The following is a 26,095-nucleotide window of genomic DNA, read 5'->3' as shown; positions in this document are numbered from 1 at the left end:
AGGCCAATTTTCTCTTTCAATATTTCCAATTGAGAAGAGAAATTTATTAAGAATAAATATACAAAATTCCTTATTATTTTAAATTATAATGTCGGATTAAATTTTGATTTGGACGATAAACAGCTCAAAATTAGAATGAAGGAGAAGGTACGTTTTGATGATTTTTTTAATTGCTCTCAAATTAATTCAAAAATAGTTTCTCCGTCTCAAAAGTTTGTTGTGCTTGAAGTGACTTAGAAGGTGAAAAATCGTTGTGGTTCGTTTATCTATAATTATTCTTAGGTTTTTGCGTCTTGCTACGAACAATAATTCTAATACTTAAATAAAGTGAGAACACGCGACGGGTAAAATGCTGGAGAAAAAAAATCAAATTTAAAAGACCAATTTATGCAAATGCGACACATCAGACAGTCCGATTTGTTGAGAGAGGGCCAAATAAAGCCGCAATAATTTCGATCCATTTTTGAATTGAGTAAAAAAAACCACAAGGTGAGTTTTTGAAACAGGGACAAAGCGATTTTGGCGTGATAATGTGCGTGCCAGGGATAAATCATTGAAACGGGCGGCAGTGCAGTGACGTGCCCTATCTCTGTGTGTGTGTGGCTGTCCTTTGTTTCTCTCCCTCTGTAGCCGTGCGCAGATAAACTCTCAGCACCGGCGTTCTCTCTCTCTCTTTCTCTCTCGCTCTCATTTGGGCCCTTTTTTAACCGAATCGCTCACAAACACACACACCCCTATAATATTTTACACGAATTTATGCGCGCTGCGCGGCAGTGGCGCGCGGCCATTTCCATCATCACATTCCTGAAATGCGCATAAAATGCTCTCCGCCGAGCTCTGGCATTCCATTTGCGAATTTTCAACTTTTTGCGCGCCAGAGGTTTATCATTCTGCGCTTACACTCGTTACTCACTCGGCCTGCTACTCGCGCACCAGATAAATTTCTAATGCAAAATTCAACTCTGAAACCCAAAACCGCACCCTTTGTTCTGCAAATGAAAATTTTGCAAAATTCAAACCTTTGAAAACCTGAATCGTGCAAGAATAAAAAAAGTACAATTTCTCTATGCAGAAAAATTATATTTCTTTTTATCACTTTAAGAAAATTCTAAAAGAATCCCCCTCTTTTTTTTAAATCAAAATTTATCAGACGCTCGCAATTTAAATAGAGAAAATATTTGAAGAGTCGAACAAACATGCCTGCTGAATTTTATACAAATCCACTGGAAAAGTGTAAATGAGGAAAAAGTGAGCAAAGCAAACTGGAGGCGTTTCCTAGAACTCGGAGCGAATAATTTATTCTGGAGCTTGTTGGGCAGCAAGTGCGAATTCATTTCCCCCGAGAAATCAATCAATCGCAGCTTGGAGGAGAAGAATAATTGATCGGCCAATCGCTGGCTCGCGTTTCTTGGCTGATTAAATTAGGGCGAAATCAGGAGTTTTATGGAAATAACGCATATGCATCGAGCTAGGGTGTAATTTGGCCGCAACGCTCGAGGTTCAAAACACACTCGGCGGGAAAAAAAACAGCAATCTGTTTCGCAGCACTCGACGCGTTGGACAGAAAAAAGAATAGTGCTGAGAGATTTGCACCAGTCTGCACAAGGCCGAGCAGCAGCCGAGAACCGAATTAGCATTTTATCAATTTTGCAACCAAATCAATTTATTGCAACAAAAATGAATTATTAAACAAAACCAAAACAATAATTCGCATTATTCATGAATTTTTCCGTTGTTAATTGAATCGAATTAAAATTAATGCGAACGTGGCAGAGCGAAATCATTAACGTGTTTGTATTTAGTCATCAGCACTCTCGCAAAAGAAAACACGCGCCGGTGCGCGCTTTATCATATTTGAATTTCGAATCAAACGCACGCATAATAGCTGTACGTGTGTGTAAAAACGGCACGCCACCTGGAATTAATTTCATTTTGAATTAATACAATTGCGTCCGGAGACAAAATTTTATGCACACCACGCCGAGTGCTTTCATCACAATGAATTTGAATTCCGTCGCTTTACGGCAACAGACGAATTTCTAGTTATAACAACAATTTATCAAGGTGGTTCATATTTATGGTATTTAATGAATTTATCGAAAAATAACAACTATCTGTTGCAAAAAGAAAAAAAATGGAGATTTTGAGGAAAATTTTGAACCATAAATACCCCTCAGCAAGAAGTGCACTAATTCTGTAATTTAATTAATTTTACCCCAAAATGTTCTCCTAAATATTATTTATGAAATTTTAGAGAGCGCTTTTTAAATTTTTTAATCATTTAATTTTTAAAAATTCTCGTTAATTTTTAATGAAATAGTGTCCAGAAAATTAAAATTATTTGCATTCCTTTATAGATATGAGCTTCAAGGGATTTTGTTTTAAATTTTTTGTTTTAAGATTATGGCCTAAATTAAGTAAAATCCTTAAACATCAAATAATCAATAGTTCGATATTTTTTGTTTAATTGCCCACATTGTTTCAAATACATTGTTTTCATTCAATTTTTTAAAAAAAAATTATTTAAAAAAGGAAATGTTGGACGAAACGGCACCACCTTTAGCATCAAGAATGCTGCTAAAACTTCCAAGATCAAAAAGACCCCATCCTCCGCATTGAGCTTTGGTCTTTATTTTTCATTTTTCATGACATCACTTATTATTGTTTTATGGCAATTTGCACTGTCAATCTTTAAATAAGTAAAAATCTTTTAAGTTCGAGGAACTCGTAAAGTTTCTCGACAGGTGAGTGTTTTTGGAAAGTGTTCCGAACGCCTTTGCTTAATCAAAGTAATGAGGCCGGTAAACACAAAACGTCCCCCGGGATCAGAAACATAATTTCAGCCTGAGATCGAAAAGCGTTTTTCCTAATTTGCTCTCCAAGGGCCGCGCTCTCTCGCACCGCCATCAACCAAGATAATTAACTTACCCCCTCCCTCGCTCAGGGGGTGTTAACAAGACGCTCCGTACTTTCCGATAATTTCCGGGCAAAAATTCGAGTAGGGCCGCTCGCGGGTCGCGCAAAGCCATCGATTTTGTAATCACTGCCCGCGACTGCACACAGCACCCGGTGCCGATTTTGATCTCCCTCCCCGTCCACCCGCCGATCAAAATCTTTTTTCTGCTCAAACAACGCACATGAGCAGGTGCACTAAGCATGTTAATTCGCTGCAAACAACCCTTTGCACACAAAACCAAAGCTAGGGTCGTGATTTGTATTTCGTTCGATCAAAATATCGCCCTGCTCTCATTAAGAGGAAAAAATAATGGATTGTTTTGACTGAATACATAACTTCCACTTCCAGATTATTTTCACATAAAGAAATAAAAATTATGCTTCCATGAGTTCTGATTATGCTCTCAATTTAATCTCGCTACTTTCCCTGTACTTCAAATTAAAATATATTTTCATATTTTGCAAGGAAGTTTTTATGGAGATTGCAATTTCCAGAAGAAATTTCTTTAGACTCTAATCCATCATCTTGGCATTTCCAAGGTCACAAGTTGTTCTCATTTTTCATGTTTTGAACTTTCAAAAGTTTTGAACGAAAATTACAACTCAAAAAATTCAAATTTCCGTGCAGATAAATGGCAAATATAATAATATAATTTAATGATTAATCAGCCTGATGTCTGCCGGCCTGATCATTTGCATTGTTTCTACTTTGATTTGATTTTCAATATTTGTATACCTTTGATTGACGAAGTTTGAGCATCATTCCCTCGAAAATTCGGCTGCAGATGCAGTAGCCGACGCGTTGTCATTCACGACTTCAGCCACGGTGCCTTGGGTCGAAAAACCACGGCCGACTGCTCGTTAATGTCGAAACTCAATCGGTCAGAAGGTCGGCAGATGGGTCGGCACGGCACGCTCGCAAGAACATTGCAATGCAAAATCACATGGCCTTTGCCGCCTTTGGGCCCTTTGGGGTGTTTAGAGAGGAGATAATGATCCGCTGCATAAGTTTGTGCAGAAGAGAGATAAATCAGCAAATATATATGGAAAACGATAAAAATTCTCAATTTAAATCGCATTTTAAGGATGAAATTTTTGGTAACGAAATCACCAATTTATTTTTTTTTATTAAAAAAAAAATTAACTCATTTTCCCCTCATAAACCTCATATCAATAACGATTTGAAAAAACGCGCAAAAAAGGTGAACGCTGTTTCCTTTCAGATTTGATCGATTTTGCTCATCTTTTTCTTATCACGGAAGCAATTTTGCCCGAAAAGTGGCATGACTGCCTGCATACTTGATACACTGAGACCTTTCTTGCCAAAAGTGTGTATTCCCTGCCCCGCTTTTTCATATGTTCGAGTGCAATTTTCCGCGTCCCCGCATGATTTGACAGGGAAAAAGAAGAGACCGGGCGGGCAGATTGACAGAGCGCGCGAGTCAAAAGCAGCTCAAATAATCCGGCGTCGCTTTTCCACTTTGGGCCGAAATTCCTCCGCGAACAAACTCACCTTTGAGCCAAAAATCACTTTATTGCATTTGCTTGACGTCTATACGAAAACCACTCCTTTCATTTCTCTAATAGGCCACAAATCAAAAATAAAAGCGAAGAAAAACCATGCTCTTTTGACCTGGTAGGTTTGTTTGTCCCCCTGCGTCATTTTCCGGCAAAAAAAAATACTGGGGGAGAGTCATTTTTCACGTGTGTTTTGCGTCGAACGAATTGGGTTCGCGATCCGTCGGCGGAAAAGCAGCCTTCCGCAAAGAAATGGAAAGCAATCTTTCACAGCGCGCGAGCAGCCAAATCCTCGGGTTTATACTTGCGACTCGTTTCGCAGCGGTGGTAGCACATATAGGAGAGCAAAACTGCCGAACCATTGATTGATGATTGCCACGCGTATCCAGAGTTACACAATGTCAATATTATAAATTATGATTGGCCTGCGCGCGTGTTTTTCTTGCCGATGATGAATTCGCGTGCACCACCGACCCCTGCAGGAAAAACGCTGCGCGAGTTGTTTGCCTAGGATATGTTTGCCGTGGCTCCTCTCGTAAAGCATTTGCCCAAATAGAGAGAAAGAAGCCACGACGCCGTTAAACAACAAGTAATGGGCCTGCAAAGAGGCTCGGCCCTCCGCAGGGATCAAATGAGACTTCGTTCCTAAATTTTATCCCAAATTCCTCCACCGCCTCCAGGGACTCGTATTTAACGGCGAGGAGAACTGAGAAGAACTTTTCTAGTCATTATATATATATACGCCCATCAAATCCACAGATCCAACTTAAATTTTGTAAAAAAAAAAATATTGAAGAGAAAAAAAATAAAAGTCATCCAAGAAAAAAAAATAGCCCGGGATTTTAAAACTTCCCGTAGTATTCAACTTACATGTTTTATTATCTAAATAATATATTTTTTTTCAAAGGCGGTCTTTATTTCCTATACTTTTTAATCAAAATATTTGTGTGCTATGTAAATATTTTTGTTAGGCAGTTCATTAGGATTTTCATAAAATCTCTCTCCTTATTTAAAAGAAAAAAAATAATAAGACAAAGTTTAGAAAAGATTTAAAAAGTTTGTCAAATATTTCATACCCGAGTGTCTTGAGGGATGAAAATCGATGTGCCTGCCGGAACTTGTTGGTTGAATTTTTAATAAACAACAGAAACTTGCTAATCAATAGGCAGGCAGGGAAAGAATGAGAAAGAAAGGAGCCAGCTTTGCGCTCTTGAGAAATCCATCGAAACTTTGGCTGCGAGTGTAATTATTTTCTCAAACAAATTCCGGCACGCAGAACACCACGACTACACATAAGGGTGAGGGTGGGAGGGGGGAGGGTCTATGTCGACCAAAGTTGGCTGCCAACCGCGTGGCAGCTCCAAAGGCAGGTGAGCGAGCGGCTGAATAATTTATCGGCGCGCTGCACCTTGACCTTATTGATCTGGCGCTCGGTGGGCACCCTGCATTAAAATGGGACACATCTCTCATTGTGAGAGCATGTTTATGAATCCTCAGGGTATAAATATATAGGAAGGGGGTGGAATATTTCTGCATTTTATCGCACTTTAAAAGCCCCCGGAGACTCGTCTCATTGTCAAATCGAGTTTGTTTCGACCAAGGGCGAATTTTATGACAACCCGCTGCTCTCTATGGCTGCAAATATATTACCATTCAATGTTTGCGTAATGAAGTATCAATAAAGAATAATTCCGAGTGTCAGCTCACGGATAAATATTTAAACGCGGCGATCGCTTTTATTCGGAAAAATATTTATGTGCCCATTTGGGCGGGTTGATTGGCAGGTGCAGCAAACCCGATTCGCTGCTTTTGTGTGCGTGACGCCGAATCAATCATCCATTAGCATGTCCAATCGTGAAAAGAGCGGCAGACCAAATCACACGAATTCGATTATTTTTATGAAAAGTGAATAACTGTAAAGATCATTTTCAGGGCTGGGTGACCCAGATGGGGAAGGGCCGAGGGGGTGATTGAGCGCAGTCTTAATCACTCTCGGGCGAGGCGTTTGCGAAACCACACCCATTAGGCGGCGATCAGCATGTGCATTTGCATGCGGTGTGTGGCCGGCGGTGCAAAAAGCGCCGGGGTCCATTGCCATTCAGGCGGCGTGCCTCATTTTTAAGAACGGCCTCTTAACATCATCATCATAGACTTGGCACCGCGCGACGGTACATAGCACGTTTTGTGCAGCGCTATCCACCCTCTCGCTATTGATTTTCGCCCTCGCCGCGCGCTCCGCCGGATTTTGCCACGGCCCCGTCCCCCCGTGGGCCTTTTTCCTTAGATTCCAGGGCCCCTGGGTCCCAAAATGGAAGGCCAGAAGCATATTTAAAAAAAAAAAAAAAAAAACAAGGCATAAATGACGCAACCTCCATCAATGCAATTATGTCGCCTCCGCTCATGATAAGTGGGCTGCTTTCGCTGGTATTTTATTTAAAAATATAATATTGAATTGTTTATTTCTTCATTCTCCTTTCACTAAACATGACACGTAATAAAATGAGGCTTACATTATTAATCATGTACCAATTATTATTAATCGTTGGAAAAAAATGTATAAATTCTAAAACGCTTAAATAGTAAAAATGCAAGCATTCAGACGTTGGAATGGAAGTGCATGCATTCGTTGAAGAAAAAATTTAATATTTAAAAATTTATCAAGAAAAAAAATAAATAATATTATTTAACAAGAAAGAAAGATGGAATTTATGAAAACAATTGAATCAGCAGAACTTGATAATGTTTATAAACATTGTGGAAATTTATCTACTCAAGTGAAAAGATTTTTGATTGAAAAAGAGACGAGTTGTCACCGTTATTTTTCAGAAACTTTTTTTTTCAGAAAACAGTCTTAGGCATTGATAAGAAAATTTCTTATCAAAAAATCATTGTCCAGAGATCGTGTTTTTCATTTGTCAGAAATTCAAAAGTTAGACAATCGAAGGTATTAATATTCTTTTTATTGTAAAGGTCGAGTATACGTCAAATTATAAAGTTATATAAACAAAATTTTAAGCAATATGTGTCTCTTGTGGAAATGTTTTCTCCCTTATTCAGTAATTAAAAATATTCATTTATCGCAATAAATTTAACTAAAATTTTTAAGGTCAAAATAAACTTTGTATTGTTTCAACTTATTTCGTCACGTACTTAAAATTTACTTGTTGTGTTTTCAGATAAATTTATTAATTTATTTTTCATAATTTTATTTCTTTTGGTCTAATAAATAATTTCTGATTTATCATTTTCCGGCAAACGAAGATAAAATTCTCGTAAATAAGGGATTCCCAATCAATAAGACTGATACTAACATGTTGGAAACTGAATTAAGTTTAAGGTGCTTTTGAAGGAGCCCACAGCTGCCCACGTATCTACTTTTAGGCCATGCCAATGGAAATAGAGACAGAGCGTCAACATAATTCTAAACACAAAAATAGCAACTGATACTGACGAATTGACGATATTTTGTTTAATAAAAAAAATAAATTACCGGAATTTTGAACAGTATGATTTTTTTTTATTTTTATTTTTTTTTTTTTTGGTAAGTTAAATTTATTTTGACAGCAACGCTCATAAAATAAATAAATAAATTAATATTTTAGTAAAATACCATCGAAAGCAACCCACTTATAAGCGGTGTATGGTGGTATTGCATACCCTGTAGGAGGTTGCATCTTTTCTACCTTGTTTTTTAATATGCAGGCCGGAATGAGAGAATTGGGGCGGAGGGGGCGTGGTCCTTGATGGTTTGCGGTTGCTTGAGAAAATCGATCGGCGCCCGCCGCCGTAAATCGGCCGTAACTCGAGCCCCTCGCGCTTAGTACGTTCGGCCCGAACGAGGAAGAATCTGTCGTGGTGCTTGTTCGACGCCGAACTTTACATTTTCCCGAATCTCAAGCGGCTGGAGCAGGGCGCGGTTTCTTTCTCTCATTTTTGCGCCCGCTGCTCCCTGTATTGATTTTGGCATTTGCTTCAGATTTTCAGATTACGTGCGTGCGCCCTCATTCATTGCAACTCTTCATCGTGCGCCCAATTTGGATTTGAAAATTTCTTCGCAGTGAAAAATGTGTTTTAACAATATCATTTTCTTGACGGTGGCGGTGGCGGCACTTCCTTTTGATAAATCGCTTCTTTTGTGTGCGCGGCGGAGAGTTTTTTTATTCTCTCTCTCTCTCTTGTGATATGCGTAATGCCATATTTCGCCGGCGGAGAATATAAATGTATGAAAGAGTGGATGTGAAAGCTGGAGCGAAATTATCAATATCTCCTTTCTGCAGCAGTGCATTGTACTCTCTGCTATATACTTCATATCACTTTTTTCCATATTACAAAACTTGTTTCTCCTCTTTTCCCAAAAAATAACAACCTGATGCAGTGGAGAGACAGAAAGACTTTTGGTCTCGCAATTTAAAATTCAGCGGATGGGAAACCGGTGGGTAAATGCAAAAACGAAGTGAAACGTGATCGAGGCGAGGCAGAGGAATGGGAGCGATCGGCGTTTCCTCCGCGCAAAAAGCCTCCGTGCGTCACCGTGAATCCTGTCGTCAACAATCTCTTTCAATCAGGCCGCCAGCAGCAAGAGAAGAAATCTCTTGAAAAAACGCGAGCGAGCGCGCCACCGATAATGTAAATTTATTTGCGCTCCGCACCGTGGCTGCGGCGCACCGAAGAGCAGGGAGAGTAATGGTTCGGCGTGTAAATATGGGGCCGAGGAGCAGGAGAGAGAGAGAAAAAGTCGGAGCTTGATTGATTGTTGAGCTTCGTGGGAAGGGATGAGCGCAACTCGGATCAGCCTAAGGATTAAAGATAGATGTGGAAAAATGCATTGACAGAGCGGCAGCAGAATTATTCATGTCGAGAAAACGGCGGTGGATTGAAATACGCGGCGCAAAAAGTGAGAGTGAAAAGAGAGAAAAGTTTTTCTTCCGCTGGCTCCTTTACTCGTGGATTAATTTTTCAAAACTTTTCGACGTGCACGCGGATCAAGCTGATAGCCGCGCTCTTCCGCCTAATTCTAGGTAATCTGCGCGCGCTTGCGGCGCTCCGAAATGAGATGCCGCTCGGTGCAAAAATTCGCTTCCACTTTTAAGCTGCTGTGGGAAATCGAGCTCCGCTTAGCCATTCATTACTCCCGTGTCCAAAAAGTAGAAAAACTTCGCTGTTTCCTCGGCTCTTTTTCACGTATAATTTCAATTTGATCAAAATCGCACAACTATTTCAAAAAATGTCACACGATAAGGTAAAAAAATAAAAAATAATAACAATTTCTTGTTTGAGGTTTTCGTTTAATTTGTGTTAAGTGTTTTGAAACTATAATGCTTTGCCAAATGGAAAGATTTATTTTGGCTGCTTGAAAGTCCATTTTGGCGCGGGAAGGAGGGATTAAACAGAGAATTGCTGATGAAAATTGTTATCATGTGCATTTTATGTGCGCTGCGCACTGCAAACTAACGGCCAGGAGAATTAAAGTGTATGAGACATAAACAGCAAGCGCCCGACTTCTCTCTGCCATACTCGCACAAACGGAGAGAGCAGAGCGAAGGAGTCTCGTATTAAAATTAATGCTATGTGAGAATTACTCATTTGATATCATTGCCACTTAAAGTTTAATAGAATAAGCGCTCTACACTGGAAACGAGTTTTATTAAAAAAGCAGAATGCACCGAGCAAAAAGTTGCACCGAGTTATGACTGCGTGCTTTATGCGCCTGCAATAACAGAAAACTAGGCAACCTGCCGCTTCCACGTTTTACTTCAACTCGCAAATAATTATTGAAAGTTGGAGAGGCTGGAAATGAGCATCTGAAAGGCTCTTTACAGCCAATTGATACCGATTTGTGTGTTTGTGACACGTGGGCAAATTAAACTGACGCCGGCCTCTTGCCATTTGCCTTCCAAAGGTACACTCACCGCGCCAAGTTTGTCAACTGCAAATATTCACCAAAGTTTGTTCAGCTTACCTGCAAACAACAAAAAAACGCTCATTAGCAATTTCAGGATTAATTATATTTTGTTACAAAAACGTTTGATCCCTTCAAGCCTCAAGGATAAAAAATTTTTAAAAAATCCAAAAAGTTTTCGCTGTGACATGTTTTTGCTGCTTCTGCTTGTGACATCTTTTTTATTTTTGCCACGTTTACTTTGGAGAAGAGGACAGCTTTCATTTATTTTATTTTCTTTTTTTCTGAAAAACTTGAAAAAATGATTTGTGCAAAACGATTTGGGCTGCTAATGGAGCATTGGCGAAGGGAAATGCAAGGTCGTGAGTAAGCGGACAAAGAGGATCAAAACTTGGAGCGGTTTATTGTCTCGCTGATGGTCATCGCGCGCCATTTATTCACTTGCGGCTTTTTTGCGCGAAACGACCGCATTTCTGCTCAGCAGCTCTGCTCTCGGCAAGTACCATCGGCATTTTTCTGTCTTGTCCCCAGCTAGCACACACAAATAAAAAAAGAGAACAATCGACCTTGAGCTCGTTTCGTGCACACTCTTTATCTCTTGCTCGACTCCAGAGACAGAGGGCGAAAACAAGTAAAAAAAAACTCCCAATTTTTGAAAGATGAAATTAACATTTGGCAATCCAGATGTGGATAAAATTGTTATATAATTTATAATCCTTAATTTGCTTACTTCATATTTGTAGCAAAACCCCCTTTTTGATTAAAATTTCAAGACCATAAACCGATTTCGGAATAGTATGTTCGAAATTGAGGATTTGGTATGGCTTAAAATTAGCAAAATTACTTGCAAACCGAAAGAGGCAAAAAAGAACGTAATGCAGTGGAAGAAGGATCACATTTTTTTGTTTAACATAGGGAAGATCTTTTTGGGAGGAAACAGAAAATGTTCCCCTGCGCTTGAAATATATGCAGAGAGAGATATTTTTTTGCCACTGTTCTCGCATGACAAAAGGGGACCGACGTGCTTAAAGTGATTTACAATTCCTCGCTGGCTTGCGAGGAAATTCGGTGCTCACACACATAAAAAAAACTCGTAATGTGGCGCAAGGTGTGTGTGCTTTCTTTTGGGCCGATTTGCAGAAGAGCAAAAATGGAGCAAAATTCCAGCGGCGGAATTTTTCAATATGCGTGCAGAGATAGAGCGGGGTATAAATCAAGCGTTTTCAATTCTCTTACACTCTACAAGGTCCGTCTGAGTAGAATCGTGGGTGGAAGGAGCCGCTGGAGCAGCTCGGCCAGACATACATATTCAGCGTGCAGAGAGCGAGAGAGAGAGAGAGAGAGAGAGAGAACTTTTGCCGGGATGTATCTCGAGGGGGATATACACTGCAAAGAAGCAAAAGGAAGGGAAAAACAAGAGAGAACCGAGTTGTGTGTGTAATGAAAAACCATTACTGCTTGTGCGCGCGAGCAAATAATAATAATAACAAGTGCAAATTACTGCACACAACTAACAATTCTCCGCTAGCACAAAACTGATTGATTAAAATCTCTTTGCGTTCAAAACTCTTTCTTTCTCGCTAAATCAGGCAACACCCAATTTGATTAATTACAATTTTACCAATTTTATATTGTTTTTATTTTCTTTCTATCCTGGTTTATCAAATCATTTCAAAATTTGCTCATTTTGGTCATCAAACTACGCACTAGGGAATTAATGCAAAAAAAAAACTGCTGAGCAGTCAAAGAGGTTCTTTTCGGTCCCTTTTTTTGTTTTCCAGAGAACAAAAGCAAAATTGGGCGAGCTGGTCTAATTTGCGGCGCAAGTCGTCAACTGGAGCGTCCCGTCGAAGAAGTCCTTGTTGCCGCGGCAAAGGGTTATCTCTCTCGTCAACAATGGGAAAATAAGAAGAAGAAGAAGAAGAAGAAGGTTTTTGTCTGGAGCTCTCCAACTCGACTCCCCCTTGTTCTCCATGAAGCGTGACGTAGCAAGGCCAAACCATGGCCTGGCCGGCCGCTTTTTTCTCCTCTCTGCTCTCCTCCACATGCATTATTATTATTTTATATCAAAGAAGAAGAGTCCGTCGTCCGTCCGTCCGTCCGTTCCCCCTCGCCCGCTCACTCGCCGGCACGGTGCTGTACCCGTTCGCCGCCGCTAATGCCCGCCATAATACACCTTGGCCTTCCAGACTCATGAGCCGTGCACGGAAAAAGTGGTCCTCCGTGCTTTAGCGGCGATTTTCGGCTGCCAGCAATCTCGAGCATCTCACGACATAACATACAGAGAGAGAGAGGGACGCGCTCCATCAACTTGCAACCACACAAGATTAAAGACCATTTTTTTGAGATTTCTCACCGCAAAAATTTCTGCACTCAATTTGGTTCAAAATTTGCAAATTTTTTATTCAAAAGAACTCCTTTTTGTTCATTAAAATTTTTATTTCATATACAAAATTGAGTATAAAATGTAACTCGTTTTATTGTTAATGCCAATAAACATTTTATGATTTTTTATTTGACCCTCCGCGTGATTTTGTGTGGCGAATGGGAAGTTGTTCAAATTTGCGAACAAAACGCTGACGTGCAAAAGTGTAATGGCAGAGCCTATTTGCGTATTTGCTTCGAACTAACTGTGTCCGGCGTGTTTGCGCAGCGCGATCCCTGTATTGCATTAATCTATTTAGACCGCGCAGGATAAGCCAACTTGCAATTTGCGCGCACGTCAAAAATGCCGCCCTCAAACGAATGCTTTGACACCCTGGCGCGTCAATATATGCCAAACTGACGCATCGAATTGCAATTCGGCCGCCGGGATTAATCAAGAGGCCTCGTCAACGCGCTTGTCCTGCAAATACCTCTATTCATTCAACTGATCTTCTATAATAATAGAGTTAATTCCAAAGTAGCCTCTCCAACTGAATTAATTAATCGGGTAAATCAAAATTAATCCTAGTGTCACTGAAAGAAAATAAAATAAATGAATTCGTTTATTTTTGTTTCAAAAAACAAATTATTCATTTCTGGTGTTAAAATTTTCCAATTTGATTTTGTGTAGTTAAAAAATCTAGGAATATAGCTTAATTTGAATGGGTAATGTATTAAATTGTCACTGTAAATTTGTATGAAACTACTGAATTGATGGTGAGCACTTTATTTGTCTTCCTTTGCATGCATATTATTGCAGTCATTCCAGATTTGCAGCAACTGCAGACTGTGAATAATAATGTTTTATGCAGATTTAAAATAGATTCGAGCACATCTGGCTTGTCCGCGTGGAGAGAGTTTATTGCCAGGCGGCTTTGCGGTACGCGCGTTGTTATAATTGCGCCTCTCTCGTAAAATGCACACGTCGCGAAAGAGAGAGAAAGAGCAAATCTGCAACGCCACATAAATAAGCACTAAAAATAACACCCGGCCGCAGCGCGACCGGCAAAGTGGTGCCAATCGCGCGTGAGCAAAAAAGCGCCGAGTTCGCACTCCCTTTTCTCTCGACGCGGAAGAGGCAAAATAATTCGCGCAACACACACACAGGCGCTAAGAGTGCAATAATTATTTTGTTCTCCAAGCAAGAGCGTTTTATGGCCGTGTTAATGCAGCACCAAAGATTGTTTTACATGGGCAGCCCGAGCACCAACCCTCGGCTCGCGTGCTCGCTTCTAACAAGAGAAAAGCGATTTACGGAAATTCAGTCTTAATTTTATCAATGTTAAGTTGAATTCAAAATAAAAACAAACAAAAAATAATTGTTTGATAATTTAATTTGATGGATGTAATATATTAATTGTTTTTTATAAATTTTAACAATAAATTACTTATTCAAGGGAAATAAATAGTTTCCTGATATGGAGGGGTTTCATTATTAAATTAAATATAAAAATGAAAGATTAAAAGAAAGAAAATCCTGTTCACTTTAGTATGGGCAAAGTTTTTTTTGATAGACAAGATATCCTTTTCTAGTTAAATGTTTTCATTTTGTTCAAAATTCCAATTAATAATAAATATAATTTTTTCAAATTGTTACTTTTGCCGAAAATAGAACGCCACATGTAATTTTTAATTTTGGCATGCAGGGTTTTGGATCCAAATCCACAACCCAAAACAGAGAGTAGTGCAATCGTGCGGTTTCCTCTGTTCATTGTGCTTTTGTGCAGGCGTGAAGTTTCGCGCGCAGTTGCCATAGAAACAAACGAGAGGAAGCTTTATTTGATCTGCTCCAAATCGCAGCCCGAATTCGCCGCCGCGAATCACAAAAAATGACTCGCTCCAAGCACGTGCTCGCGAATTAAAATGCAAATGCATTTATTCCCCGCATTCGTCAAACCTTTGTGCAACAGAAACATGGTGCACTTCCATTAACTCGTGATTGTGCTGCAAACTGCTAATTGAATTTTATATTATTAATTAGAGCGGCTGCAGAGAGCAAATTGCAACTGCCAGCGGCTCGCAGAGTGATGGAAATGCTGCTGCACTCTGCTCTTTCACTTTGCAGTCAAAAAGTTAGAGCACAATTTCGAAACTGTACAGAATACAGTACCAAGCTTGTTTTCAAAGTTAAAATGAGCAAATAAATGAAGATTGTTTTGCCAATAAAGTTTTGAATTTGAATAAATAGAACTTATTAATTTTTTACGCATCAAATTTAGATAAATCTCAAAATCATAGAGCAGAATTAATTCAGAAAAGGAAGGATACTTTGTCGTGCATGGTTTATCTTATGTTTATTAGGTTTAAGAAATATCTTAAACCTTAATGTTATGTTTTCCAATAAATTCTTCATTTTTATTAATAAGTGAGTGTTTTAAAAATACTCTAACATATTAACCAATTTTTCCAGCAAAATTTTAAAATATTCTGTGCTCTAGATAACAATGGTTAATAAAATAAAAAGAATTACTCTAGCAATAAGTTCAGAAACAATCTTCACAGTATTCAGTCCAAAAATGATTTAGAAATGAATTGTTGAAAGTTTGATATTTTTGCGCGCGCGCCACAAAAGAAGCCTCTGGGTGCGTCGCTTGTGTTTTGTTCGCAGTTTTTCGGAGCAGAAAGGCGATTTTTGACGAGATCGATATTAATTGTACTTTGGCCGAGTGACGCGCCTAGTGTGTGTGCACGCAGCACATGCTCGCTCTCTCCGACGGCGGCGGCATATTTTGCCAACTGATAAAAAATGAATTGAGAGTCATCAATCATGTGCGGCGGGCGAACCGAGCGGATGATTAGCGCCGTGCAACTGGCAGCCCCAAATGTGCTTTCGACGCTAAAAATGGCCAAATGCTAATTCATTTTCGATACTGCCCCCACCCCAAAGCTGCAAAACTCCAAAGTCAAAGCTCTCTTATTATCTTATCAGTGCGGCTATTAATTGGACCGGGCTTATCAATAAAAAAAGAGAAGCACTTTCTTGAGAGCAGTTTGTTTTAGATTCGCGGACGCATCATTCAGCTCTCGTTGCGCGACACTCAGGCATTTTTATCGCCGCTCTGCCGCTCGAATTTTATTTGCATCTCTAGCCACTCGCGCTGCCCGAATTCTCTTTCTCTCTCTCGGCCAGCGCATTACAGCTTAATTTTAGACCCCGGAATTAAAGCGCAACCCGAGAAACGTTAAGAGCCTCTGAGAGAGAGACGAGCGAATTCATAAACTAAAAAATCAAGCTCAGCTGCTGCGTGAACGTCGCTCTCTGTCTCTCCGTCGCCAGGGAAAAGAAATTATTATTTGCGCTACGGTAATTAAGATCACAGAGGAATTGCGCGAGACGCACCGACCTATTTTTCTTCTCAAAGGACTCCCTAGGCAACAGCATCAATTCGTCAAAACTCAAAACGCCACCCAAATCCGGCATGACTCAAAAAGCTTTTTATTTGTAATCTGAAAATATCATATTATTTGTTAAATTTCAAATTAATGGAAATGGTTTTTACTTGTTTACAAAAATTCTTGAATTGCAATTGGCTATTCATTGGTGAGTTTTTACAAGGCTGTTTTTCTGATGGTATTTAATCGGAAACATATTAAACTATTTTCACTACATATTAGCTGAGCATTCTTGTTCATAGAGTCAAGAGAAGATTTTAAAAAGCAAATAAAATTTTTGCAATTAGATCAATTTTGACACAAAGAAAGTAGCTTGAGTCACATAAGCTAGTGTTGGTGCCCAATTTTTCTCCCATCAATATTTTTATTTATACGCAAATTTTTTATAAAATCTTTAATAAATAAAGAACAATAGTAAAAAATGTCATTTTTTCAATCATCATTCAAGATCTTTGAAAAAGCATATTATTTTAAATAAATAATTTATTCTTGATGAATATTTAATAATACATAATTTTCCATATTTCTGTCTCCTGAATTTTCTTGTGGGTTCAATAGGAGTAACGAAAACCAAGCACAAATTGAAATTTTGGAAAACATGCTTTTTACTTTTGCTAACGACAAATTTCTCGAGATAAGTCTATTCTATTTTGTTTCTTTTGTTTTAAGATAATAACTTTGCAATATCCACTGAAGAGAGAATTTCCTTCTGGGATTTATTCTAAAACTGCAGCAATTATATTGTGCTGCGGTCGTTCATCAAAGTGGAGTACACATTTTATTACGCCCTCTCAAGTGGCTTTTTCGTCTCTTTCGCTCTCGTTAATTGGCAATAATTTTCAAGTAGACTCGCTCGCGGAGAACACGCTTGTCGTGCATAAATGAAGTTCATTGTCGCGAGAGAATTGGACGAGAGGGCTTTACCTTCGCGATTCAGCACAAAAAAGCGCGCAATGGCTCTTGACTATGGCGGGGGAGTTGAAAAATTCGCTGAGCACGCCAAATGCTCAGGCCTGAATCGAGAGCACCAACCTCGTTTTCGCACAATAATTAATTGCCTTCCATTGTGCATTTAAAAGATTTATGATGACGAAAGTGCAAATTTATTAACTTTTTACCAAAAACGGTGTGAATTTTCTTTTTTATTTCTGCTCTGCATTTAACAAAAAAATAATAATAATAATAATAATAAAATTAATTAAAAATATTTCTATAACTTAACAATAAGTCTTGGTTTATAAAACTTTCTTGATATCTTTAAAAAGCAGAGCAAACCCTTTATTAATTTTTGAATTAAATATTTTCCTTCTCCATAATTATATTAAATATTATTGATTAATTGTGTATAATTTTTCCACTTTGAGTGCTATAATTCAAATTAATTTATGTTCAAAATTATTTTGAAATTTAAGTGTCTCCCTGATTGCTATTTAAATTTTAAAAAAAGTGTATTGGAATCCGCTTTGCACTTGATTATTATTTTTAACCATTGTCAGCTCTTTTTTATATTACTTGGTCTAAATGCAAATCGGCAGATTGTGGATGGGGAGCAGCGAGTATATATAGTGTTAAAAAGTAATTTACAGAACACAATGCGAGTTGGAAGAGCGGTCGCTCGGTCTGTGTGGGAATGAATAAATTTGATAGAAAACGAGAGTCAATAATAACTCTCACGTGACGTAATCCCCGGCTGCCGGACGGACAGACGGCCGCTCGGTCGCTGGCTCGGGTCGTCGCATTTAATATTTAGCCGTGGAATGAACGAGAGCAACCCACTTTGCTCCTCACCAATCAACCACTTAAACTGGTCTTTCAATATAAATCACTCGACCGAACGAATTTATTCTCTTTCTCTCAATTGGCCAAATGAAATTACCCTTCTTTCCTCTCTTGCGACTTTCCAGCCCAAAGAAGAGAGCAAACAGCACGTAATTAGGACGAATGCAATTTGCCAAATCATGTGCAAAAAGCAGCTCGGCAATAAAATCACAATCTTCTCGCAGCGGATTTTATAGTCTGTTAAGGACACTCCGAATCTCATCTCTGCGCATCCGCGACCATCAATGAGCACCTCTATTCGTTAATATACATTTTTTGTTTCCAACTCGAGGACCTTTCCACAAATATTTTTATATTATGCGAGTCAACATGAAAGTTTCGAGAAAATTCCGTTTTTTCTTTTCAAATGATCTCTGAATGAAATAAATAAATAAAATAATTTACTAAAGCAGTTAATTTTTTACTTCTTTCGTGACAAATTGTTTGGTTTTTTTAATTAATAAAGTATTTATTTAAGTTATAAATAAACTTCTCCATATATGCGGGAAGTGACATGTGGAACGATTTTGTTTTGGATTGATTAAAAAATTCAAAGTTAGGAAGTGCTGTTGTGAGCGGCGCTGAATGATTGATGGTATCAATTTTTGGCGCCGCTCTTCCGCGTTGACGGCTCGCTCGGCTTTCTGCCGCTATTCAGCTGGAGAGCGGCGGCGGCGGCGCACCGTGCAAACAACAACACACTCGCGCGCCGATGAATATTTCATTTGGGCATGATGAGCTCTCGCTCGACTGCCGGGGAGCAAAAGGTAGTATACTGCGCACGAATTCCACCGGTTTTAGGATGAAAAAGCCGAGAGCAAAACAAACAATCCGCAGAATTAGAAACCGCGCGCAACGACTGCTGCTACTGCGCCAAAGTCAATTCTTTTAAAATGAGAGTAAATCAGCTCAAAAAGGGAAAACAAACTCTTTTTATATAGAAGACTTACAAATTGTAGTATAGATTTTTGAGCATATTTTTTTTTCGTTTTTGACATCAAACCTTGGTTTTTATCAATTTAAATTCAGCGTGTATAATGAAGTGCTTAAAAATGAGTTAAATAAAGGTTTTTTTGGGTAAAATTTAGTCGTTTTCTACGTTTTTTAGTTGCAAATAATATTTTTTTAATTTTTTAAATTTAATTTTAAGCCACAATGATTTTCAGACTTTGTTTCTCCAATAAATTAAATTTTATTAAATGAACACAATTTTATTAAAACTACAGTTTTTAAACTTAGAAATTTATTTGAATCATATTTTCATCTTTAAATTGGAGTTTTTTTAACTGAAATATAATCTCTTGTCTTTAATGCTATATGGTTTATGAAATTCAAATCTGACGTTTTTTTCTTGGATTTCATTCATAAGTGTTGCTGATTCAATCCTTAGAGTTTCCTAGATACATAGATATAATTAATTCAATTTGTAAGTTTATTTAATCAGAGACTGGTCAAGAGCAAATTTCTGGAGAAGCATATATTATATTATGCTTGAGGAAATTAGTTTGCAACGTTTGAGTAGGGACGATTTGCAGAACGATTCAAGAAGGCTTGCCATTAATTTTAACCCGTTGCCTGGGCACAGCTCGTGGTCATGTGTCGATTCAGGCATTCGTCTGACCGACCGACCCCAGTGGCATATCTTCTTTACTCGCAATGCAGCTCGGGGTTATTTATATTGGCGGCCGATATTCGGCCCCCCTTGGCCGCCTCTCACTGCATCAATTAACCTCGCGGCGCAAAATAGAGCTCTCGTAACGCACTTGACTCCATAAATTTGAAATTAAAAGCAAGTGTTACGAGTGTTGTGCAATCGCTGATGTCGCGCTTGTTTTATTTCGGGTGCTGCAATGAATCACTGCAGCTCACCCTGCGGTAGCTTTGCCAACACCTTTTGTATTTTCGATTCGCTGCTCAACCGCAGCTAGGGCTGAATTTAAAATAATTTCAGAGGCGATCTCGTGTAATTGTTCTTAAGTTGGGCCCACTCTAACTTTGTTTTTCGCCTTTGGACGGAGGCGGGCGGGCGCTCTTGTATCGATCGCTTCCGCAGTCGTAAATAAGAAATTCATTCGGCAAACACGTGCGCGCTGGGAAGAAGTGGTGCGCGCCCCAAAAGGCCGAAAGTTGCGGCGGCTTAATTCTCCCGAATGTATACGAGGAGAAGCGGCGAATATAATTACTGTTTGCTTTGTCAAAGCAAATTGTGCAAGTTAATGTGACAGGCAAACCGCTCGCTCGCTTGGAGCAGCAGCCGATTAAAACGTGAATTATTCAAACTGTGCCATGAGAGAGCAGCTCGGCGAAAACATTATATTTTTCGTTGGTGTGGCGGGGCAGGTATAGAAGGAGAGCTTAAACGGTAATTCGAGTAGCCGCTGCGAAACAAAAGCCTCGAAAAGTAGCAGCGAATATATGCATATACGCGAAACTCGATCTCCGGTTTTGTTTCCAGCACGCACAGTGGCCACGAAAATTTCATTCTAGCACGAAAGAGGAAAGAAGGTTTTTTAAAAATTTTGTCAAAGAGAAATGACAGAAAGCTTCTTGTTATCAATCAGAGAGAGAACAAAACTTTTGCTCATTACCGAGAAAAGAAACTTATTTTCATACAACTCTTTTTTTCAACTTTCTGTGGAGTGAAATTAGTTTCGCAGAAAGGAGGTTTTAATCATCCGGCAGTTTCGCACTTTTGTTGGCAAAAGGGAAAAGTGGCAGAATGCGATTTGACACGAGCCAATGCACCGAGAGCGCTTGCCAACGCATGACGGGTCAAACTACAAAACCGGACCAGAGTAATGAGTGTCGCCCCCGACGAGATGCTAATTAGAGGCTCAAAAGAGACGCACTTTTGAAGCGGCCGGCCACTGGCAACTCAAAGCAATTTGCCTCGTCGGTGCGAATTGTGCGTTGTTTGTTTGCGGCGAAACCTTAGAAATCCCATCTGCGCGCGATGCAACCAAGTTCCCCCAGCACCGACCCAACGGACGGACGGAAATCGCAATTTCGGATCGCAAAGGCGTGATTGCGGCTGTGGGCTCCAAGGTCCCTTTGAAACCGATCCGGTCTCTATCTCGGTGAGAAAATTATTTCCACAAAAGTCTCACAGCGTTTCAAATGTGCGTAAGAATAAGAATTTTCAAGCGCACGTTATCTCTTTTGACGCAAAGCTGGCGAAAGGAATTCAAAATTAAACAAGCTGCCATGTTTCAGGCGCAGTGGCAAACAAGCGTGAAAAACACGCGCGTTCAATGCGCGATGTTTGTGTTGCCAAACGAAACTTTTGCTCTGTAATTTCCACGGCCAGTTTTCCTTTTCCGCTGATGCTGTAGGTACAGTTTTTGCTGCTGGCGTGTGAGACTGCAGCTGTAATGAGGTGTGTTATATGGAGTGTTGATGGTTGGCAACTTATAAAGGGATCAGTGCGCGCGGCAAAATCCCATTTGTGCAGCGGCTCCTAATTCTCGCCGGCTGCATGTGAGGCCGGCAATTATCGTCATCCAATTACCGCGCCACCCACTTTATCACACAACCTTCTCCTCGATACCACCGCGATTGTCTTTCATGCACCGATCTTCAGAGCACCTTTTCGCACGATCACTGACCTTTCTATGTGTATAAATACTTTTGAAAATTGGCAATCATTTGTAACTTATACATTAATTCATCTATTGCTCTTAAAGAAATAAATACAAAGTTAGATTTTAATTATATTTTTGGTACAAAAATTTAAAGGAATTCAAAATTTTAATAAAAGCAGAACAATCGGCATGGTTTCTCTCTATCTTTTTAACTTTAAATATTTTTAGTTCACAAATTTTAAAGCAAATTTCAATTTAAAATATTCATATATAGGTAAAAGGTCAAATTTTATTTTCCCGCACATAAGACCGAATTTTTCAACGTTTTTAGTCAGCTTACTGCTCTTCTATAAAGAGAGCTATATTATGAATAATAAAAATAAAATATTGACTGCATGTAATTACTGTCACTTTTTTTTTGGAAATTTACAAATAAATGGTGTTTGCTTTTCAATCGAAATTTCGCGCGGAGCGAATGAGATTATTGGAATTCGCGTGTTCTCTTTTTATTTGACGCACAGTGCCAGAAATCCAGTTTCTCCCGCGCGTGGAGAATGTTTGTTCGAGATTGAATCGGGCGGGCGGTGCGATATTGGAGCGCGTTTGCCAAAACTTGGGCGGGCGGAGAGTGTGTGATATTTGCCAGAGGTCCTCTCGAGGCAATATCTGGGCGCTCACTTTTCAATACCGACCGCCGTCGAGCTCATTTTAATACCAAAACAGGCAAATCCATCCGATGCGGAGCGCGCGGTGCCAATATCGAAAATATTTTTCTTACCTGGACTAGTCTGCCAGCTGAGACCCCCGATGAACATCTTCCTGCAACACAAGAAAAAAACCAGCACGTCAGTTTCAGTGACAGATTTTATCACTCGCACAGATTGATATCTTAATTGTCTAGCGTTAAACCATGCAATCTTTTTCCGCCCACTTGAAATTAGAAAAAAGTTTTGGTATAAATTTTTCGGCAGATGATCGTAAAATTTTAGAGCCGGTGGGAAAAGAGGGTCCGAGTTTGGGAGAAGTGGCTCTTTTTTACTCTCGCGTGCAGCCTTGCATTCTCATTAAGAAAATTTAATGACGAATCGTGTTTAAGTGAGTTTGCCGCGCGCGGAGCCATAAAACGCGGTGCGCGACGAGAGAGAATTCGCCTGGCTGTAAAACGAAAGAGGAGAATACTCGGAGCTAACAACGCGATTTTATGGATTTTTAAGGGTGAATTAAAAGAAGTTGTTTGACTCTCAAGAAACTGCACTCTGTTGTGCATAATGTGCAGCTTTTAACTTCAAATTATGGACGATTTTAGTTGCTCTCCTTTTCGCGCCGGCAAGTGCATTAATAAAACACACACACGGTGAAGAACAGCGTATTATTTCCAACAGAGCAGCACTAAACTTGCAAGTCAAAATAATATGGCTCTCTCTCTCTCTCTCTTTCTCGCAGGTAGGCACGGCACATTTTGCAGAGAGAAGAGGGTTTACATTTTTATGGGCTTTAAAAGTCTTAAGAGCTGCAACTCTCTCGGCGCGTAATATACATTTCACTAAATGGAATATATTTCGCGAGGAGCAGCCAGAGAGACACGACCGTTATTGCTTCTGCACTGGAGAATGTAAATAAATATACGCACGCTCGTCGTGGCTAATTGTTCATTAATCACCAAGGCAACCAGCTGTATTTCATCGCGCGACACCTTGTTTGCTCAAAAATTTAGCGCACTCCAGGGATTTGAATGAAGCTCCTTGTCCAACGACAATCTTCTCAGATTCCGTTAAAAGGCTTCACAGTATGAATTTCAGTAAATAACGTCGATTTTCATCCTTCAACAATTTTCAGGATTTTATTTTATTTCAAAGCAAAAATTAAACAGGATGCAATTTAGAAATAATTAAGTTCGGAGCGAGTGTGCCAAAGATTCTTTTTCAAACAGGATCGTCGAGCCCTGGAATTACCTTTCGAACGCGTTGGAAACCTGCCTAAGAGGAACAGTTTACCACCCTCTGCAAGCCTACCTGTGGCAGAATTTGTGCTATGTACGTGATAAGAACAAAAACTACTTCAACTGAGGCTCACTGCGTTACATTACAAGAATTCCTCATTGAGCTGAAAATTTAAGTTATATTCCATATAAACTCGTTTTACCCTATTAAAATTTAATGTTATGCACCTTAATGATTTAAAACTTTTCCCCTTTCTATAAATTGTATTAAAAATGGCAAAACAATCTAGCGTTCATGAATGCAACAAAAATTATAAATTTGATTATTTTTCACTATAATATGAAGCAAGTTATTAATTATTTTTGCAACTATAGTTATCAGTTTTAATGGATAAAAGTTTTCAATCAATGTTAGGCAAAAATAAAATTTGGCGAAGTGCAGCGATTGGCGGGAATGCAAATGAGAGAGGCGCACACTTTGTTTGCAAAACGCACCATGCTGGGACAAATTTATCGATTGTCTCTCAGGGCCGCGAGTCTCACCGCACGCAGCTCGTTCTGGGCTCGCAATTGGCAAACTTTATTTTCGCCTTCAAATCTGTACATCAGTTCCCAACAAACAAATTTGCACCCTTCGTTAAGACAATATGCAAATTCTTGTAGCACACCATAAGAAAGTTACAAAGCCCGAAGGAGTGCGCAAATGACTCCCTTGAGTGGCAGGTGTGGTGCTACGGAGCCCACATCACAATTCGGACACACTGCAATAATTTTAAATTTCTCACGAGCGCTTCTTACTTAATGCATGCGGGCCGACAGACGGACGGCTGCTTTTGTACAAGACCCTCTTCTCTTCTCCCCCTTGTGCTCTTGGATTTAAAAATAAATCAATTTACTCGTGATATTTCTCAGCCGGATAGGATTATTCCCTGGAGAAAGTGCTGCTGTTTGGCAAATTCAAATTAAAGCGGATAGGCTTGGCTGCGGCCAGCGGAAAGGTCGCACTTTTCGCCTGTGACATTTGGCAAGAAAATGGCGCGTTCATCATCTCCCTCTATGCTAAAGCTGGCACAAAAACGGAAGCGCCTTGCCGCGTCACACGGAAATTACCATGGGGGCTTAATCCTTTTATGAAAACACACCAAAAAAAAAAAAAAAAAACAGGTGTATCAAAGAAAAATAAATTTAAACTTTTATACAATGATCAAATTGAATCAAATTTTAAACTTTTTATTTTCCAGACTGGCCACTTGATTTGTTAAATTGGCTGGATATTGATGTGTTGTTGTTGGGCAAATAAAATAAATAAACCGTAGCTTATTTTTTTCCCTTTCAAAAATTAGCCATTTATTTCCATCCTGCGGAGCACAGTTTAATTTTATCACGCAGCGCGAGGTGTTTCTTTCTAACGCAAAATAGTTTTTTTTTCTCAGTTTCTCTCCCGGATTTTGCGCTCTGTACAGACGCCCCCGTAGAAAATTAATCACACGCACGCCACAGCCTAATTCTCTGAAAGCAATAAATTATTCCAAAACAAACACGCTTGGACCTCATAAGTATCACAAAATATTTATTTAAAATTTTAACTTCAATCAACGTTTTTGCTTGTAAAAAATGTGATAATTTTTTAATACTTGGATATCTTGATATATTTTCCTTGTGATACACCAATTAAATTAATTTAACTTCAATATTAAATATGAATTAAATAATTTTGCATAATTAAATATTGAAGGCAATTTCTGTACTTACTATCTTATTCCTGTAGAAATTTGACTAGCAAATTATTGCACAACCTATCCTGGATGAATTTACTTGTTATAAATTTTTGAATTTTATTTAAACTATAAAAATCCCATTTAATTATTAATTTAGACTGAAAAACGCAAGAAAAAATATATTGTCAACCAGAACAAGAACTTTCTTTTGTTGAGATTAATTTTCAATATTTGAGAATTGGTAGGCATATTGGAAGATGAAAGACATGGGAGTAAGAAAAAATTTGCTTGAAAAACATGCACGGCGCGCATGTTAATGTTGCTCAAGTCTGTTGGTCGGAACAAAGGGTGGTTGATGAAAAGACACGTTCGTCCCCGAAGATAATTAGAATCCTTTCTCGGCGAAACGCGGAACAAAAGCAGGGCTCTCTCTGTGTGGCAGTGCCGCGCGGCCGCCAAAATCGATAACGCGCGCGAGCACCGCTTTTCGAATCCCAACATTATTTCCAACCGACACACGACGACGACCAAGGCGGAATATTATTTCGCTGTAATTTTTCTCTCTCTTGCTAGAGCTGCAGTTTGCTTCCCTCGGCATGGGGTGCAGCCTCCCTATCCGATGCGGGCAGAAGGGATTTGTCTCAAACGCCGGTTTTTCACTCGCGGATCGAAGCGCCTTTCGTCACTTGAGCCGAAAAACGTCCCCTTTTTTGGCCTCGCGTCAAATTAAAAAGTCGCAACGAATTTTTTTAATCCAATTACGCTAATGAGATTTCAAGAGCCTTTTTTGAGACTAAACACAAAAATTATCACTGGAATTTTTAATCAAGAAATAGCGTCCTTTGAGTAT

The 26,095-nt window shown here is 39.2% G+C and overlaps 1 protein-coding gene across 11 annotated transcripts in view; it reads right to left on the bottom strand.

The window, feature by feature from the left end:
- LOC132201308 (RNA-binding protein Musashi homolog Rbp6) overlaps nt 1-26,095 on the bottom strand; it is a 205,354-nt gene that overhangs the window by 175,252 nt on the left and 4,007 nt on the right. For 10 of the 11 annotated variants that reach the window (XM_059627367.1, XM_059627377.1, XM_059627370.1 and 7 more), the window contains exon 2: nt 22,367-22,407. In XM_059627367.1, coding sequence (XP_059483350.1) covers nt 22,367-22,407 — 41 coding nt within the window. Of the gene's footprint in view, nt 1-3,691; nt 3,900-22,366; nt 22,408-26,095 lie in introns of those variants that run through there. The other variant, XM_059627373.1, reaches the window with a different exon arrangement.

This window comes from Neocloeon triangulifer, unplaced genomic scaffold, assembly GCF_031216515.1.
Source record: "Neocloeon triangulifer isolate White Clay Creek 2 clone unplaced genomic scaffold, ASM3121651v1 ptg000014l, whole genome shotgun sequence".
Taxonomy (NCBI): domain Eukaryota; kingdom Metazoa; phylum Arthropoda; class Insecta; order Ephemeroptera; family Baetidae; genus Neocloeon; species Neocloeon triangulifer.
Note: the sequence above shows the minus strand (reverse complement) of the source record. Positions and strands in the feature narration are given on the sequence as shown.